Below are 20403 nucleotides of genomic sequence, written 5' to 3'. Positions count from 1 at the left end.
ACAAGTGAAAGCCGGATAGCCAGCTAGTTAAAAGAGAAACCGTGGACCACATGCGGTCCACAAAGTCCTAAAACATTTCAAAATAGCCCGTGTTCCTGGGGCACGAATGAAGGTTCCCGCCCACTACACCGTTGTCATCATGCACAACAACTTGTGGCACACGTTTGTACATCATCCCAAAACGCAAATAGCCACTATTAAAAAACTTTGTTTTCAATTAACTGAAAAATAAGATTATTGATTTAGTGACGTCAGGGCTCATTATCTATTTAGTACCTGGGCGACCGAGTTTTGCTCGGGCTAAAACTCGATAATAAGCATTTTCCCGAAAATCCCTACATACACTCAACGGTTGACTGGCAGAGATCCCTGCAGGGATAAGTCCGCCTTTGTACTTAACACTTTACTTTTATTTATGTAATCTTTTTATTTTTCCTTTTTGTACAATAAAGAGTATAAACAAACATACCAAATTTGATCGAAATGGTTGGAGCTGTTTCCGAGTTCCCCGAAATATATATACGAGAATTGCTCGTACGAGATAAATATAACCATGAAAAAATTAAAGGGGAATCGTACTTCAACAGCTCATAAGAAGTAAGAAGTACAGCAATGGATCGGTGACCTCAAATGTTCGACCTCCGCGATAAATGTACATATGTACGAATAAGTTGAGATATCACACGGCTTCTGACGATGAACAAACGCGTACAGTCATGGATAGCGCGGTGTAGTGGACGAAAATAACGTTAATACCTTTAAAAGATTATATATTAACTCTTTTAAGTATTTTCATCGCAATTCCGCAGACTAATAGATGTTCTTTTTACAATCGTTTATTTTGTGGCGGTGTTGCGGTAAAAATAGTAAAGACAACGTATTGTTTTTCAACGCATAAATTCATTCTTCGGGACTCGAAATACCAATATTTGTAACAAATATTCGTGCCCCCGAAATACGGAGTTCCAAAAAGACACCACCCACCGAGGGGCATTCCAAAAATACACGCACCGCGCCAAGGGCGACACTCACAAACACTCCGCACACGTAAAACCACTTTTATTTAATTTCAAAAATGTACCAATTCATTTTTAAAAAATCGTCTAGAATTTTTTATTCTTAAAAAAATATTTACAAAATTTTTTTTCTTCGTAATGTTCAATATTTCGCCTATTTGTCTAAAGCGCTACGCCGATCCGCGTTTTGTTTTCAACAAGTCCTTTTTATAAACGATCCTTATTCCTTGCCCTGGCTACCAAAGCCGACAGACAGAATGCCGCTTATTCGCCACAGATGTCCGAGGAATTTATCCGCCAATGAGAAAACAGCGGTAAGCGAGACAAGAAAAATTGAATAATCCTATTGGTGTATTATTCCTCGCACATCTCTGACACATGTGCAGCCAATAGTCAGAGTCGAGTAAACATGCACATAATTTCATTGACCTCACTATTTACGTAAATTCTGTATCTCCTTCCGTCACTTTGTTCTAGTTGCTTATTACCCTGTAATAGTATCGCACTGTCGAGCAACACTCTTTCTACCGATTCTCTCTATTCGTAGCATTTGGCTAGTAATTTAACGCGTTCGCGACCTTACAAAATTAAATTAGCTAATAAACATTTGACACTATTATAACTTGTAACAATCGTAGCTTAACCAACACCAAACCGTGACGTGGTACATTTCATTGAAAGAACACTCTAAATGAGTACTCGTTGACTCATTCTCTTAATGAAATATGCCACGTCGCATTTAAAGTGCGTACGGAACCATACAGCCCGCTTTTATTGACGTTAAACTTAGCAGATACATGTAGCATTCTACGATCGCTAACCCACTTTGATACCCTTATACTAACGTCATGTCAATGAACTCTGTGCACATTCACTTGACCCATACTATATTAGAAAGTATAATTCACCAAGTCAGATCTCGTAACATCGATATAAGTGACTCTTGGAGGGGCAGTGAGAAATGGACAACAGCGATCAATAAATCCCAGCTATTTAATCTATGACATCGAAAATAACACTGTCTAACAATAAGCTCACATATACTTCGATACATATAATTCAATTAGAATTCATTTGTATAGTCTCAGTAAAAATCGTTTTTTTTTTGCAATTAAGACATTTCTTGTTTTATTTTTTATCGTCTAGCTGTGTAACATCTGTACGGCTAGCACGAATGTCCGCGACTAGTTTTGTCGATTAGTGCGTTTTTTATTATCAAAGTATAGAGACAAGCGGGGACATAACCAGGCTGGCCCCTGTTTTGAGAGGATCATTAGTTTTTCAGTTAAACGTCATTTCATTAGAGGTACGAATAACATAGCCATCGACACTAAGGGGCTGTTTCACCATCTATTGATTAGTGTTTACTGGCGGTTAAATGTGATGCCGTCTCTATTTGTTTTGTTCGAATAGACGGAGGCGGCATCACTTTTAACCGTCGGTTAACGCTAATCAATGGACGGTGAAACATACCCTTATTCTTACTTTATTGTGAGGTTGGCTATTAATTCATTGTAAATTCTATAACAATTCATGTTTTTTTTTTAACTTTGAAGATTTAGATGACCGTATGTTTTAACCAAATAAAGTTTTTGATAATTCGGCCCGCATAATTTAATTTTAGTATACAAGATGGCGTGTGTACTTTCTTGATCTGCCGATGTGTATTAGATGATTCAAAGGCCCGGGAAAAAGCCCACAATAACAACTTCAAGTAAATTTAAAGTCTGCTCTTATAAAGTAAAAGTTATTGACGGTAAATGGTGGATAACGACAATTTATCCAAACTTCCGTATGAAAATATTGGAATCATTTACAGATGAGCATTCTTCTAAAAACTTCTTTTTTTTTGCATTCTAAATACAGAAATTAAAAAAGCAGTCCGTGATAACCTGTGAAAGGTTTAGAATCTCTGTATTTATAAATACAATACACAAGCGAGAGCAAATAAATATTTGAAACATTTTAATGTCGAAGCCATCCCGGCACCTCCACTTTTGTTCTACGATTTCTCCAATACAAAAACTTGGTTTTATAAAACTGATCACACAATTTAACCATTCAAATATGGGGTCACTATCAAAAGGGGACCTATTTTTGAAACCACATCATTCGTAAATACAATTCGAAAGCGGTGAAAAATTATGCTTAATTTGCACACAGTACAATTTAAGGGTTAGGCTCGTAAAACCCATTTTACCGATATATACACTTACTGTCTCAAAAAAATGCACTTTCTCAGATGGTATTTGCCCTGAAGCTAAACATATTATCGAAGAAGCATTGTTTATTTATACATTTATAATAAACAAACAGCCGTATCTTAAACGTGTACATTTCCGTCAAAGTCCAATGTCCGGCAAAGTTTACATTTTGCGAAACTATACATTTTGGTAAAAAAAAAATTCTCGAGCCTAAGCCAAACTTGAGCTACAGTTTTACAGTAACACATAACTTCACCACTATCGGATAATACTGCTGCGATTTCAAAAATCGATACACTGTTGCATACTATGCATTATCAAGTCAATATCGTACATAACAGCTGATAACATCGGATATCATAGCTAACAATGTCCAGTGGTTACACTAGTAACCCTGGTGGGTCCTTACAGTTGGACGCACAGGGATGTTGTGTAGAATGTTGATACGGCAGGCATATCATAGCTAAATCCAGTGGTTACACTTATCCTAGGGGTCCTCACACATGTGTGATGTGTGTTACGCGTTGCGCTGGCGGCGCGAGGCGCACGCGCCGCACACGTAATCGTCGTCCTCGCGGAGAGCGGCCCGCGAGAGTCCCACGCAGTGCATGTGGAACCACTGGTCGCAGCCGCCGTCGCATTGCACCCAGTCCACTTTGCCTGCGGGGTGACAATCCATTCATATGATTGAACGTCGTACTAAAATAAACTAGGTGAAATCGTCAATATCTCAGGAACTAAAAATTTACATGGCCTCTTTTATACAAGGATTGTATTCAATAACCAATCTCGCTAGATAATATACAAGGAGCGGAATTTCTCATAGCAAAAATCAAACGTCAAAAGAATTGAACCTAAGTTTTATCGACTATCGATAAATATTTCAGTAATTAATAAAACAGGCTTTATAGGAAATAGTAGGTACATTTAAAATAGCGCTTTTTAAGTAAGTTACAATTAAAATATAAAGAGCCTGAGCTGCTTTAAATTAACTTTACATTTAGAGCAGTATATCGTTGAAGAATCTTCATTGTAAATAAGTAAGGGATGTTTTTTAATCCATTTGTCAATCGTTTTTCTCTTAGAATTAACCATTTTAATAACACGGGAATGACTGAGAAAAACTCAAGCGACATAAATGTCATAATATGTCACGTTGACGCGATTTATTTTATTTTAATATGGAGATGAAAGTCGCTTATCAAAGAGGTCAAATGCTACAGAATATTGTTACAAGGCGATAACAAGAAGAGTCGGTTCGATAACATCGATAACTAGAATAGTCGATAAAACTTATGTTCAATCCCTTTGATGTTTGATTTTTGCTATGAGAAATTCCGCTCCTTGATAATATACATAATTGGATAGTTCCCGTGGTATTTTTTTAATTCCGTTTTAGGGCTGCTTCACCGCCCATTGATTAATTTTATTTGACAGATAGATGTGATGCCGTCTCAATCTATTCGAACAAATTTTGAACATGAAACTACCGTGAGACTCACTGATATTAAATGATATTGTAACGGATAACTCACGTCAACAAAACAAACAGAGAACGGCATCACACGACCAACGACTTTTTTGGGTAATTTTAGACTAGTACCCTATGTTAAAGGGTGATCGAAACTAGTAACAAAAATTGACTAATCACGAGTCCTTAGATACGCGGCACTGTGGCGCGCAGGGCGTTCGGCGGGTTAATCAATGGATGGTGAATTTGTCGATAAGATTATCAGAATATATAGGACACGTATTTTTTCTTTTGTCAATCAAACAAACAATTACAAAGATGAAGCTTAAAGTTTAGCACGGCGGAAACTGACAGACTAATTAGAAATCTTTACGGCATTAGCTTTATATTTCTCGACGACTGGCCTCACACTGCTTCGGATCGGGAGGAATGGAGGACATTTGAGGAGGCCTTTGGCCAACAGTGGAACACCAACACAAGCTGGATGGCGAGTGAATGAGAGGAGCGATCAGTTAGGAACCGACAAAGAGTGAGATAATAATAGCCTATTGAGGCCAGTAGGTATGGTTACCGGTAGGCCTGCGGCAGGAGGCGGCGGCGCAGTCCTCGTCGTCCTCCCCCGAGGACTGCGACGAGGAGCTGGTCGCGTTGGCCGCGCCCGCGCCCGCGCCCGCTCCCGCGCCCGCGCCCGCCGCCGCCCGCGCGCCGCGAGTCGCGCCGCCCCCCGCGCGCTCGTCGCTGGAAACAAACACACACCCATTTATTGGCATTAAAACTATTTGTATTTTGTTCTTTCAAAACATGTTATATCGTTAAGGCGCGGCCACATGCAGTCGCTCGACGCTCGTTTCCAGCGTCAAATCTGGTCAACACTTTCAGCTTTATCGCTATATGTCACGTGACCATATTTGACACTGGAAACGAGCATCGAGCTATTTGCATGTGGCCGCGCCTAAACGATGTTTTGAAACGTTAATTGACATTTAACCGATTTGAGAAATTGAAGCAATGATGGTCTTTTCGAAAGCGCTGGTAGTTTAAAAAATGACGTGTAAAAGTGCCCATTGCGGCCTATTTACTGAATAAATTATTTGAATTTGAAGCTTAACTTACCTAGCCTCGCTTGCCGCGCGTGTTTCCCGCGCGTCGAGTGCTTGCGGCGCTCTTGCCGCGCCATGTAGTGTTTCCGCATCATCAGACTGGACCCTGACGATATTCCCTGCAGGATACAATCATTCAAATAATCAATACACTTCGACAAGTTCGTATGTGAACCGGTAGAACCCTGTTGCAGTCAGCATTTGCCGCACTTAGCAAAAAATCTTTATAAAGGCCGCAGAGTTCTAAACAGTGTCAAGTTGTCAAGGTATGGTAAAATCACTCAAGGTAATAAATGAATCTATAAATTTAAAAATAAAATTGAATTGCCGAAACGCACGCATAACTTGTAAGCGACGGCGTCAAATCGAAGGGATGTTTACAAAAACAACATAACTAACATTTTTGGCGGATGGTATCATAGTGTTCGTCTAAGAAGGAACTACAAGTAGTGCAAATGATATTGTCTAAAAATGAACCCATTTCTCCAAAATTGTTACCTTAAAGATACCCATTTGATGATGATGATGATGATGACATTACTTTACTATTTTCTTCAACAAATACTGATCTTTAAATGTGTAATGGTATAATATCTAAACCTATTGGCCAATTACTAAAATGAACTATAAAATATTTATCTCCAATAACTAGTATGTAAAATAATATCTAGTGTAGTTATGTTGTTTTTGTAAACATCCTTTCAATTGAATAATTATTATTTTGTTGTTTACTATTATTAAGACAAGTTTTTGAAATAAATAAAAAAAAACACTGAAACGAGGGCGAAGCCGCGAGCAACAGTCAGTTTATTATTATAAACAATAGCGTACCTGTTTTCTGTTGAGATAATTCGTCGTCGTAGCCGTGCCACGTTTGACGGTGGCTTTTGGGGGCGCTACTGAACCTGTGGAAAAAAGTAGCATTTAACAAGCGTCTTATAGTTCATTATAGACATGGGAACATACAGTTGATAAGAAAAATGTTTCAAGTCATTGCTTTTTATTCATATTGTGTAGACAGAACGAGGGCTGGGTGCAGGCGCCGCGCGCCGCCATCATGGTGCGCGTGCTACAGTCAGTCTCACCGTGTTGTCGCGCGCGCTTGAGCTGCGCGTGCGGGCGCGGCGTGCGTTGCGCGCGCTTGCGCCGGCCGGCGTCCAGCACGCGCGCCACGCGCCGCCCGCCCGCGCCGCGCGCCGCCATCATGGTGCGCGTGCTACAGTCAGTCTCACCGTGTTGTCGCGCGCGCTTGAGCTGCGCGTGCGGGCGCGGCGTGCGTTGCGCGCGCTTGCGCCGGCCGGCGTCCAGCACGCGCGCCACGCGCCGCCCGCCCGCGCCGCGCGCCGCCATCATGGTGCGCGTGCTACAGTCAGTCTCACCGTGTTGTCGCGCGCGCTTGAGCTGCGCGTGCGGGCGCGGCGTGCGTTGCGCGCGCTTGCGCCGGCCGGCGTCCAGCACGCGCGCCACGCGCCGCCCGCCCGCGCCGCGCGCCGCCATCATGGTGCGCGTGCTACAGTCAGTCTCACCGTGTTGTCGCGCGCGCTTGAGCTGCGCGTGCGGGCGCGGCGTGCGTTGCGCGCGCTTGCGCCGGCCGGCGTCCAGCACGCGCGCCACGCGCCGCCCGCCCGCGCCGCGCGCCGCCATCATGGTGCGCGTGCTACAGTCAGTCTCACCGTGTTGTCGCGCGCGCTTGAGCTGCGCGTGCGGGCGCGGCGTGCGTTGCGCGCGCTTGCGCCGGCCGGCGTCCAGCACGCGCGCCACGCGCCGCCCGCCCGCGCCGCGCGCCGCCATCATGGTGCGCGTGCTACAGTCAGTCTCACCGTGTTGTCGCGCGCGCTTGAGCTGCGCGTGCGGGCGCGGCGTGCGTTGCGCGCGCTTGCGCCGGCCGGCGTCCAGCACGCGCGCCACGCGCCGCCCGCACGCGCCGCGCGCCGCCATCACCGCACTCCACATCTGCGCCTGTTCCTCCAGCTTCACCTGTACACACAGACACATTTGTTAATAAAGATCTCCCCAAACCTGCTTAAGCCGATCAAAAAACTCTTGATCTCCACGCAATAAGAGCGCCGACGCGAAACGACGTGTGGCGTCCACCGCACCGCACAGCCGACTCCCTCCAGCACCACAGGGTTGTGCAGCCCTGGCGCAGCGTTAAGAACCGGGCAGCAGGTTGCGTACCCCTGGCTGCGTTAACGAGGACAATGGCTGGCGTCACGAGAGCACGTCCCTTTGTTTCGCCATCCGCTACGCTTATTGTTACGCGCTTAAAAAACTCCCATCCCATCCTCGTCGCCACTGAAAGGTCTTAGTCCCAGGGTCCAGGTTGACCGATGCTGAAGGAGCAACAAATAAATACGTCCGTCCGTTACGCCGTTTATTCAAGAAGGAAGAGACTACCCTACATACAAAAATCATGCGCTGTCTTAATCTACCTTCATACATCACAGCTATTTTAACTTTCAATCAAAATTCTGTCTTTATTCTTTTCGTTTGCCCTTTTAGTTTGTAATCGCTTCAGAAAGTATTATATAATTAATTTTCGGAACTACGTGTCTTCTTTCTCCAGCGAAGATAAATACCCATAGACGTTTACCGACGGGAAGACGTCTTTTTCGCTCTTATTGCGTGGACATAAAACGTCTTTTGATCGGCTTGTGGCGTCTAAAGCGCCACTCACTCCCGGGCAGAAAGCCTGGATGCCGAATCATTTACGCATGTCTATGATGGCCACAGTGACCCAGTCTTCTAGCGATGACCGGGCCACTGATTGGTTGAGCCAGTCGCAGGTACAGTCCGTTCACTCTGAACGGAATGACGAATGGGTTCAGTACATAACGCTTTGCAGAGCTGAATTCCCTCTCTTTTCCCTTCTATTTCTCCACACGTAAGTCAATCAGACCAATATCTGTGCTGTGATAATTCCATGTAATTATACTGTGTATTGTGCATACCTGTATTATATCAATAAACACTTAAAACACCAAAGGCTAAAGCCGATTCCGCGCCAATAGATATCGGGAGACCCTTACTGTTGAAATATATTTTATTTATTTTATTTTATTCAGAAAACCAACAGCTTAAATTAACTAATACAGGTGGAATAGAGAACATGTAACAATAGAGCCAATTAAAGGTTTCCACAGATAATACGAAGATATGAACACATTAGCACAAAGAAATGGAAAACAAATTAAACACAAAAAATAAAGTAAATGGAAAACAAAAAAGAAAATTTTTGAACAAAAAAAAGAAAATCAAAGTGGCGACTAAGCCCCGGGCTGCGTTATCACTAGAGCTAGAGATGTAAGAGGACGTGTTACGAAGAATGTGTGTGTCATGAACCAATAGAAATGCTTCACTTACCTACCCTCGCTAAGTAATTTCTAGAGGAAACAGCTCAGACGAGTGAGGATAGGTAAATGAAGGATTCCTATTGGTTTATGAAAGACAAATTCTCACACATCTCTGATGGAAACGCCGCCTAAAACCGGTAAAATACATTTTCACAGATAAAAAAAAAATAGTTCTAGCAAATCAGCTTACATCTCTCTTATGTGGCCAATGTACTTAGTAGCCTATTTTGACTAAGACACTAATAAATGAGACAACAACGAAAAATTAAGGCCTTCAATTCATAATTATTTTCATTATAAAACATCCGTAAGTGATCTTTAATTTTCGATGTTTAAACCACTTACATTAAAAAAAAAACTGATTTTTCCCAAAATTAACGTTCAACCGACAACTCTGCTAAACCTCAACTAAAATCCCAGAAATCTCAAACAACGAACAACAGTTACCTCCAGTAAATCGCCTTCCAGCATCAAGTCCTCCAATTTCTGTAGTAAACCGGGGGCGACGCGCGCGCTGGGAGATCGCGGCGTGGCACTATACGCATGCTCCACGCTCGCTGATGACCTATACACAAAAAAATTACAGTTATAAAAAAATAAGTCAAGTTTTTCGTATAGTCTCAAGCACCAATATCTGACACAGCATAACGTTCATAAATATCAGATACGACTCTATTTCTAGGTATTTATTTATTTATTTATCGTATGGCGATTACACACTGGTTAATACATTTTTCAAAAAATTATCTCATGCAATTGATATTATAACTTAAATTAAAAATTACAATTTCGCAGAAGATACAACTTCGCATCACTTGTTAGGTGTTCAAAGTCCTCAGCCGGTCCGTCGTATTTAGTGATGGGGCACTCGAATACAATGTGGTGTATGGTTTGTTTCGGATCCCCACACTCGCACGCTGCCGACTCACACCATCCCCACTTGTGCGAGAGGTATGCGCAGTTACCGAATTTGGTTCTGAGGCGATTAAGTCTGCACCATGTCTGTAGGCTTTCACTAAAACCTAAACCTAACCTAAAGTTGAAAAATGGAACTGCTTGCACCATCCCGATGTGATAACCATTCCTTCATTCAAGCATCGTTGTCCCTCCATGTGGTGTCGCGCGTGTGGAAGGATTTAGCCGGCGGGTTCCGGGATTTGAGTCGACTGCTGCATAGTCTATTCAGGTCCACGTGGATAGGAAGCAGACCATTTTCTGAGACTTTTGTAAGCTCGTATTTCTAGGTGTCGGGTAGTTTAATGACATATATTAATGCTGTCGACGTACTATTTACGGGACATTCCAAGGGATTATCCAAGTTACACGCATTTGCATGGATTTTCACCATCACCCGTCACCGACGAAATGTAATTTCGCACATAAACAAAAAACTCAAAAGCGCGAACCCCGGATCGAATCTACATCCAATCTGCTCGAGATCAAACTATCACAAGTTCTTTTCTATCTTATTTTTCTCTGATAGCTAGTTACTAGTCAGCAGAAAGTCATATGTCATAACATACCTCGCATTTTGTGACGAATGTGCGTCGTGCGCCCGGCCGGTCGCTTTCTTCAGTTCTGCATTCAGTTTGTCCGCTTTTTCTCTATTCGCCTGTTGACAAAATACAATGTTAGTAAATTCTAGAATAATTAGAATATATCGATCAATCACTATACCACGTTACAGTTATATCTGTACTAGCTTTTGCCCGCGGCTCCGCCCGCGTGGTATTCGGTTATCGCACGCTGTTCCCTCGGGAACTGTGCATTTTTCCCGGATAAAAAGTAGCCTATGTCACTACTTTGAAAAAAATCTCGTATCAATACGTCAACAAAATTGAACCTTGACCCAATGGTCATAAAGTGCACTCAGAAAAGTTATCCATTTTGAGATACAAGTTTTTTTTTAAAGTAGTGACGCTATGTCACTCTCGGGGCCACAAAACTATCTCTATGCCAAAAATCACGTCGATCCGTCGCTCCGTTACGGCGTGAAAGACGGACAAACACACAAACATACAAACACACTTTCGCATTTATAATATTAGTATGGATATGTGTGTTGCCAGTGATGACTTACGGCGCTGAGGCATGGTCTTTGACTGTTCGCCTTTTAGAGAGACTCAGAGTCACGCAACGAGTTATGGAGATAGCTACGCTTGGACTTTCTTTGCGCGATAGAATCCGGAATGTGGAAATTAGTCGAAGAACTAAAGTCAGCGACATAGCTGGAAAAATATGCAAGTTGAAGTGGAAATGGGCGGGCCGCATCGCTCGAAGAATACATAACCGTTGGGGAAAAAAAGTCCTCGAGTAGCGACCACGAACCGGAAGACGAAGCGTTGGCAGGCCTCCCACCAGGTGGACTGACGACATCGTGAGTTGCGGGAAACCGGTGGACGCAAGTGGCGAGTTGTCGTTAATTGTGGCGTTCTAAGGGGGAGGCCTTTGTGCAGCAGTGGACGTCTTCCGGCTGATGATGATGATGACAGTTATATCAGACGTTGTATCTTGAGCCGCATTCTATCCTGTCGCTCAGTCGCGGCATCACTTCGCTTTAAACTTTGACCTATAAAGGTGCTTATAAACTTGAACGTTCACTTGTAACTGGACATCGATCATTCGCCGTTTTTTAAAGGCGAACTGAACAACGAACACAGCCAAGCATAGAGCGAAGCATTACTCCGAACATTCCCGCGATCATTCTAGGTAACGCTTTAGTACTTCACGATGCGACTCGTGTTGTAGGCCCGACGGTGTGCAAAAAGTTGCCCGAGACAATTACTTCGGCGCCGTCGTTAGACATTTTATAAAACGACTGAATAACTGGCTTCTCGAGCACACATTCTACACTTTTGACTAGTTCCTTAAATTTCAGGAAAAGACTATTACTGACTGAAAATTATTAAATTAATTAGCTTTAGAACATTTTAACAAAATGATGTTGGACTGATATATGCTCGGCAAAAAGCTCGAAGCAAATACCGTCGTGCTGCATCGTGTTTATTTTGTGAGAATTGTGAGCTATAGTTACATTTGTTAGAATGCTTGTTACAAGTGAATGTTCATGTGCTCATGGTTATTAGCACCTTAATGTGTGTGGCGAGCGAATGACTAACTGAGTGAGTGATTGAATGACTGAGTGAGTGAGTGACTGAGTGAGTGAGCGAGTGACTGAGTGAGCGAGTGAGTGAGTGAGTGGGTGACTGAGTGAGCGAGTGAGTGAGTGAGTGAGCGAGTGAGTGTGCCTGTGGGTGTGTGTGTGCGTGTGTGCGTGTGCGTGCAGTGACCTGAGCGCGGTCCCGGTCCCGGTCGGCGGGCGGCAGCTGCGCCAGCGCGGGGTGAGCGAGCGCGGCGCGCGCGGCGTCCTGCCAGGCCATGGCGCGCTCCGTCACGCACTGCAGCGCCTCGCCTTCCGCCAGCCGGACCGGCAGCTTCTGCAGCCACACCTGTGGGGAGCACGACGTTTTGTACATTAGGCGGCTTGGGAAAAATAACCTCCTCGGACCTAACTTTTTTTAACAGACTTTTACTTACGACCTAGAGACGTGATTCACCAGCTTTGTTATTTTAGATATTATTTCAAAATTCGTAAGATTCTTTACTCAATGAACAATTTGTATTTTATAAAGTACATTCAGCCGTTATTGTTAGTGTTAATTGGTCCTTTATAAACTACGCGAAGGCCCACGAGGATAAGAAAAGTATGGTGGCTACATGAAGCCAAGGCGCTTGAATAGCAATAGATTTGACAAGGAGAGGGTGTTAAAAATTGTCAAAATAGGTGTGACACAGATATTTGCCAAAGTTAATACTATCTTTTTTAATTTTTTATTTCCAAAATGGGAAAGTATTTGTAATAAACGAGACTTGAATAGTTTTTTATTACTTGTGACATGCGAGAGATTAAGAGGCGGGGCGCGAGTTAAGCTGAATGTGTGCGGTGTACTGATACTGATAGTGATACTGACCAGCAGCGCGAGTATGCGGTCCAGGCGGGGGCGGCGCGTGCGCGTGCAGTCGGGGCACAGGAACTTGGGCTCGGGCGCCGGGAACGGCAGCTCCACGCGCTCCTCGGACTCCGCGCGCTCTTCCTTCGCCGCCGTGATGCACGCCGCTGACGAACAGACTCACTTGAGCACACTTCACTAATGGTAATGGTGAAGCCAGGCGAGCGTCATTTTTTGACGGACGTAATTATGCGAACAGGAACCAACCCACACTTCCCCCCAAAATTGAGATAAGTATGCCACTATCTGGTTAATAGAAGGTGAATTTTGGTAACTTGTTGCATACTAATCTCAATTTTGGGGGAAATGTGGGTTGGTTCCTATTTGCATAATTACATCCTTGTGAGTCGCGTACTTTCGGTCGCATAATTTTTGCTGCATTCGCTTTTATGTAAAAGCCCAGTCTGTGCCACACGGCGACTCAAAATGAGTCGTACACAAATAGGACAGTGAAGTTAGCCATTTGTAACTTTGCGGCCTTGTGATGGCCGATGGAGTCAGAAGGTTCTCGAATGGCGTCCGCGGACCGCAAGACGAGCTGTCGGTAGGCCTCCAACGAGATGGAGCGACGACCTGGTTAAGATCGCGGGAGCGCGGTGGATGCGGAAAGCACAAGACCGGTCCGAGTGGAGAGTCTCGTGGGAGGCCCATGTCCAGCAGTGGACGTCTTTCGGCTGACATGATGATGATGATGATGATGACGAGAGTCGACTTTATTGATAGGTTGTCTGTCGCTCACCGTGGAACCAGTCCTTGCACAGCTCGCATTGCGTCATGACGCCGTACTGCCGCTTCTGGCACACGCAGAAGCTGACGCCGGGCGACGGCGGCGCGCGCACCTCCTTGCGCAAGTTGCGGGCTCTGTCGACACATTATACTGTTACAGGGCTTCTGTGAGTTCACACCATTGACATCTATGTACCATCAGCTAAATATGTGGTCTACCACCCTAAAGTTGATAATCGTTAGCATGTCATAAAACAATAAAGCCAATAGGCGTGTTTGTCAACTTGAAAGTTCGACTTTAGCGATATATTCATTTGACAGGAACTTGTTTAAAAATCCATAGACCACTTATTTGGCTGATGGTACCACAACTTATGCAAAATAAATAAAGGGCGGACGATGGACGCAATATGGTGACGAAAGCATAAGATGGATAAGACTTCTATTAAACTTCGATTGATATTTTTTTTTAAATGTATAGAAATTTGAGTGATGGTGATAATCTTCCTAATAGTGGTGAAGTATCACTTTACAAAAACGTACCACTTACACCTGTAGATGTAAAGAGGTAATTTTCCCCTACATAAGTGGAAAGTGGCCTATAAAAAAAAAAAAACACGGAACAATTCACACCAATTGACCTAGTCCCAAAGTAAGCTTAGCAAAGCTTGTGTTATGGGTACTAAGCAACGGATAAATATAATTATATAGATAGATACATACTTAAATACATAGTAAACACTCAAGACCCGAGAACAAACATTCGTATTTTTCATACAAATATCTGCCCCGACACGGGAATCGAACCCGGGACCTCAAGCTTCGTAGTCAGGTTCTCTAACCACTAGCCATCTGGTCGTCTAAATAAAAGGAATGGTAATTTAGAAAACAATACGATTATTTACAATAAAATTGTTGGCGACAGACCTCTTTTTTAATTATGTTTTTGTACTCTTTTTTTACTGTCTATTTTTATAGCTTTTGTTTTACTATATATGCCAGTTTGCTTGTGTATGACCAAATGTTATGTGAATCTATTAATTAAAAAGGGTATAAGTCCAAAACTTGGTAAACATTTATTATTTCTACCGTTTTCAAAAATTATCCAACTATTTTTCAACTATATTCTCTTATTTAAACCAATTGCAGTCATATCCATATTACGTATATTGTTCGACGTGATCTTGACGTAAATTGCATCCGTCGTCCGGCCACTAAAAATAAACATATTCGTATAAGTGTCAGTGTGATTCCCACCTGATTTCTTTGATGAGCTGGAGCTCCCGCTGCTCGGCGTGCTTGAACGCGTGCACGATCTCCGTGGGCGTGGAGTCCTCGCTGAAGTTGCGCAGGAACAGGCCGGCCTCCAGCGAGGACGGCGCCGGAGAGGTGGCGCCGCGCGCGCGCCGCCGCGCCCCGCCCGCCTCCGTGCGCGGGGATAACGCCTCCAGCAGCGAGTACGGCCAGTTCTGAATTAGTAAATATCATCCTTTATTGAATCAGGCGTTACTTTGCGGAGGTCCATAACAATGGACCGAAACAATTAATTACTTTATTCACCCGCGATCTTCACGCGCGCTTTACAAAGTAATTGTTTCAGTGTATTAATATTTTTTTGTCTTAGAAATATACAATTTTACTGACAAATATGATGAAAAACAATGTATGTCGCACGAGCGGTACTGGAATTACTATCATCGACTCATTAGCCCCGAGTCCTCGTCTTCGGGTTTCTAATACACCCTCATTCGTAAGTCCTTACTTATCGCTCAAGACACAATGTACTATAAGGGTCAAACAACTTTTTAGCGCGCCTAGTTGCCTTGGTTACGACTCCTGAGTTACTTATTAAAATTACGATTTTATGTAAGTACAAATCCTCTAAAAGCTAGGAGTTGTGACAGTTGGCCATTTCTTCATGGCTCATTACCTAAGCATGTTAATGGTATACATTTCTAAAAAAATGTATCACTGATGTCTCCTCGAGTTACGGGACAGATTATCATACAGTAATAGTATTTCATGCAACTGTATCGTAATAGGGGTCTTTAAAACATGAGTGCCGAGTTTCATAATAGGGTCACATGAGTGTTTTAAGGCCTAATTACGTACAGTTGCATACAATATTTTATCTATATCCATATATTAAATCCTCTATCATGTGTTTTGAGAACCATTAAGAATGACCTGAATTAACTTAGTAGGTATGTCTGCCCCACGAGCTGCGCCCGCGACGACCTGCTGCTGCACGTGGTCGCCCCCCCCCCCCCCGTGCTGTAATGATGTATGAAATCTCATTACGATACAGCCAGCCGTGTTCATAATAGAATCCAATGTCGTCATGCTGGTCATTACCTATGGTTTTTGAACGCATAATTGAGGATTTACTATATGGGTGTAGATGAACAGTTGATTGATTCATAATAGGCATTGCGGTGGTGTTACCTTCTTGAGGAACATGTCCCCGGCGCCGCGCTTCCACTCCTTGGCGGAGACCAGCGCGGCGGCCAGCTGGTCCTTCTCGTAGAGAGCCAGCGGGATCTGCTGCGCGCGCCGCACCAGCGCCTCCACGCTGTGCATGTACGGGTACAGGTCCTTGGACTGCATCTCCTCCACCTGGGGGGGGACAGTATACAAATAGTACATTGTTCAACGAGGGAGCGAAGGCGCCAATATCACACGAGATAACTTGGCCGGCAACCGAGCATCGCGAGGGTTCCGCTAATTCGAGCTAAGGCCGAGGCCACTCTAAGGCTAAACCGCCGCGGTTTTTAACCGCGTGGCGTTCTCTGTTCATTGCAGCCGCACAGTGGCCATCTGGTAGCACACGCAATGAACAGAAAACGCTCACCGTGACGCTGCTCGATGGCATTCGTTCGCAGTCTAAGGCTGAATTTCCACTAAAGATATGCAAGGATCTGTTGCGAGAAATGTGTTTTCCGCGAACACGCTTCATTTACCTATCCTGGCACAGCACATCTCTACTGGAAATAACTGAGCGGAGCGAGGTTAGATAAATGATGCGTTTCTATTGGTTAATGGAAAATACATGCCTTGCCACACATCCCCGCCCATCTCTGGTGGAAATGCAGTCTTGCACGAGTCAGAAAACAGTTTAACCTCATAAGGTCCACGTCAAATATTGATCATTAGAATTTGATACTTAGGGGCTGTTAGACCACCCATTGATTAATTTTATTTGACGATTAAATGTGATGCCGTCTCTATCTATTCGAACAAAACAAACAGAGACGGCATCACATTATCCGTCAAATAAACTTAATCAAAAGACGAAGAAACAGGGAGTTAATGTCAATTAGTGAAGTTTGTCACTAGCTTTGACATATGTCCTAAATTCAGGACGTTGGGCCTTACAAGGTTAAGTTAGTTGTCCTACCTTTGCGAGCCAGTCTAGCGCGTGCTGGTGCGCGTGGCTGAGTGCGTGGTGCGAGGGCAGCGCGGCCTCGATCTCGTCTCTCGCGTCCAGCAGCACCTGGACCTCAGCCAGCGTGGTGTGCTGGGGTGACTCCGCGGCCGGCTTCGAAGGGTCGATCAGGATCTTGCGCGCTTTCGCCTCCCATTCTTCTACCTCCGCTGTGGAGAGAACGGTTTCGTTAGGAAAGAGAGATTTGTATCTAAAACCCGACATCACGCCATGCTTGCACACGCCATCCAACGCGAGTAAGCACTAAGGGCCTCATCACGCTTGCGATTTGCGGACGAGTTGAAAGCGAGGCGAACGCGTAATAATTTCGCCGCGAGCGCGCAAAGATGTCACTCCGAGCGCGCAGCGAGTTAGCTGCGAATAGCGCCACAAACGCCAAATTCTACTCTCGTACAATAAGAATAGAGCGTGTTCGGCATTATACGCAGCTAACTCACTGCGCGCTCGCCCTCGCTTTCAAATCGCTAGTGTGAGGCCCTTAGCTATAACGTCAGTTACCAGGTAATTTCTATCAATAAACTGAGCCATCTGTCGAAGTTAACCCGATGCTATGGGCTGTGGTTATGACTAAATAAGGTATGGCAGTGGGCCCCTCACCCTTCAGCCTATAAAGCTGTGCCCGCTCGGCCTCTGTCCTGTGGTGCGGCACGACGGCCTCGGAGTCCCTCAGCAGGCGCTCGATGACGTCAGGCGTGAGCGTGGTGTAGTCCTCCCGGTAGGTGCGCACTTCTTCCAGGAACTTGACCTGCTGCAGCCGGCACTGGAGCGGCGGCAGTTGGGGCAGCACTATGCAGAGCCGCGTGCCTAGTTCGACCACCTGTAGGTAAATAGATAATGTAAAGGACTGAACACTATAATTTCTTCGCCGGCAAGTAAGGGAACAAAATTTTCCGGCTGACAATAATCAGACTGTGTATTTGCATTATTACACACGGTATACATTACATAGGTACGTATTTGCCATTTACAGTTTTATCATCCATAAATATAAGTTAAGGTACGATGTTGTACCAGCGCAGTGAGCATTTATTTAGTAAGGCGCGACATTTTAGATATTAACAAAGCAGTAGACAGGCATTTACGCGGGTAAAATCCTGATAAGTTATTGTTCTAAACGTTCGCACGCCGATGCGATTAACGCCATTTTGTTCAGCGCCGCGCAACACGTCACCGCGTCATTGCTAATTCTACCTTGCGCCTAACGCAATAAAGTCTGTATTGCATTGCATTGGACTTTACATTCAGTTTAGTTCAGTATTTTTCAACGCGGGCGAAAATTGCCTTTGTAACTTATACTTGTGATCCACCTGTAATGACGCGCATTAATGGTATCAGTGTAAGCTTACCTCTTCGAGGTCCCTGACGAGGCCGGGGTCCGTCTGGTCCAGTTCTGCGTTGAGCAACTCCGTCGCGCGCGTCTCGAACTCCGCCGTCTGACGCAACACTTCTTTCACTGCCGACCCTGTACCAATAATAATAAATATAATGTAGGCGTAAATGTAAAAAAATCTTGGGGTTTCTTGAATTGACAAACCAGCCGATCAAGAATTTACAGACATTAAAAAAAAGATGATGACCTGGTTATGGGAAAAATGATTCTAAAGCACCCGGGAGCTCCAAAATTGGCGGTCTTTGTAATACTTAGACTTATGGTTACCTATTTAATATAGTATAGTATATATATTTCTCAAAAAGTTGTCCCGTCATGAAATTGACAAGATATTCAGTTTTGTCAAGAAATTATTAACCCTAAGGACGAGATCATAAATCATCAACAACATAAAACATCCAAAATTTCTTAACGTCAGGAAAACGTCACGAAATGTTGTGAGGAATTTTTTTTAATTTTGTAACTACATCAAAACTTTCCTTGGATCCAACAACAAAGATTAGCTGACTTTTTATCACTTTTCATCATCTCAGCCTATATATGTCCCACTGCTGGGCACAGGCCTCCTCTCAGAACAAGAGGGCTTGGGCCATAGTTCCCACGCGTGCCCAGTGCGGATTGGGAACTTCACACGCACCATTGAATTGCTTCGCGGGTTTGTGCAGGTTTCCTCACGATGTTTTCCTTCACCGCAAAGCTCGTGGTAAACTTCAAATGTAATTCCGCACATGAATTTCGAAAAACTCAGAGGTGCGAGCCGGGGTTTGAACCCACGACCCTCTGCTTGAGAGGCGATAGGTCAAACCACTAGGCCACCACGGCTTATCACTTTTACCGCAAGCTTTTATATATATAAAACAATATTATTATTTATATTCAACTGTGTCATATATGCTGTTTGTTTCCCAAATAAATAAATAAATAAATATTATTTTCGTGGTGAAATAGCGTCAGGATTTTTTTTAATAAGTGGACAACAGAAAAATTTAAAAATTGACTACTTTTTGAGAAATAGTCATAATTGTTTTTTTATATATTTAATTGCGTCTTTCATTCATCTATTGTAATCTAATGAACATCTCACTTTTCTACACTACAACAAGGCGCAATGTGGAGGTCTGGGGGACTATTTCGGGGCGTCTGATTGATAATCGCGGCTTTTCACGCAGCTAACTCGCTGCAATATCATTGCGCCCTTCGCTTTCAATTAGGGCTATCGTTTTTTGTCTCACTAGATGGCGCACTGTTGCGTGAGGTTTTTAAGTATGGTTTTGAAAGTCTGTTATTACGGGCGTGAAAACAAAGTTTAGATTAAAATCATATTTAATACACCTTAAAACCGTACCATATAAATATCGAGCATGCCACAGCGTTGCATAGTCCCCGTTTTGTTCGGAAAAAAGGGAGGACAAAGGTTTCCGAAAGACAAAACTGTCTCAAAACACAGACATTCATTGCCCCGGAACGCATATTTGCCATAATTAATTTCAGATATTGCAAAATATTCACAAAATTATTCTAATTATAAATAAACCCGCGTAGCTCACCCAAAATCTATGAGATTTGACATTTCGGAGACCTCACGCTACACTAGCGCCTCTAGTGGCGAATTCATACGCGATAGCCCTCATTCGCTCACAAATCGCCAGCGTGATAAGCCGAGTTTAGACTTGCAAGGAAAATCGTGC

The 20403-nt window shown here is 43.9% G+C and overlaps 1 protein-coding gene across 1 annotated transcript in view; it reads right to left on the bottom strand.

Moving 5' to 3' along the window:
* Window positions 1-3642: 3642 nt before the first annotated feature.
* The window catches only part of Kdm5 (Lysine demethylase 5), a 43168-nt gene continuing 26407 nt past the window's right edge, over window positions 3643-20403 (bottom strand). Inside the window, exons 18-32 of the mRNA XM_074102769.1 lie at window positions 18672-18787; window positions 17923-18142; window positions 17278-17474; window positions 16326-16496; window positions 15138-15349; window positions 13894-14015; window positions 13116-13261; window positions 12435-12593; window positions 10668-10756; window positions 9592-9709; window positions 7600-7768; window positions 6623-6687; window positions 5822-5910; window positions 5263-5429; window positions 3643-3880 (exon numbers count right to left, since the gene is read on the bottom strand). Of these exons, the coding sequence (XP_073958870.1) occupies window positions 3738-3880; window positions 5263-5429; window positions 5822-5910; window positions 6623-6687; window positions 7600-7768; window positions 9592-9709; window positions 10668-10756; window positions 12435-12593; window positions 13116-13261; window positions 13894-14015; window positions 15138-15349; window positions 16326-16496; window positions 17278-17474; window positions 17923-18142; window positions 18672-18787 (2183 nt within the window). The 3' untranslated portion in view covers window positions 3643-3737. The remainder of the gene's footprint in view (window positions 3881-5262; window positions 5430-5821; window positions 5911-6622; window positions 6688-7599; window positions 7769-9591; window positions 9710-10667; window positions 10757-12434; window positions 12594-13115; window positions 13262-13893; window positions 14016-15137; window positions 15350-16325; window positions 16497-17277; window positions 17475-17922; window positions 18143-18671; window positions 18788-20403) is intronic.

The sequence above is a fragment of the Choristoneura fumiferana genome, chromosome 19 (assembly GCF_025370935.1).
Source record: "Choristoneura fumiferana chromosome 19, NRCan_CFum_1, whole genome shotgun sequence".
NCBI classification, from domain to species: Eukaryota; Metazoa; Arthropoda; class Insecta; order Lepidoptera; family Tortricidae; genus Choristoneura; species Choristoneura fumiferana.
Note: the sequence above shows the minus strand (reverse complement) of the source record. Positions and strands in the feature narration are given on the sequence as shown.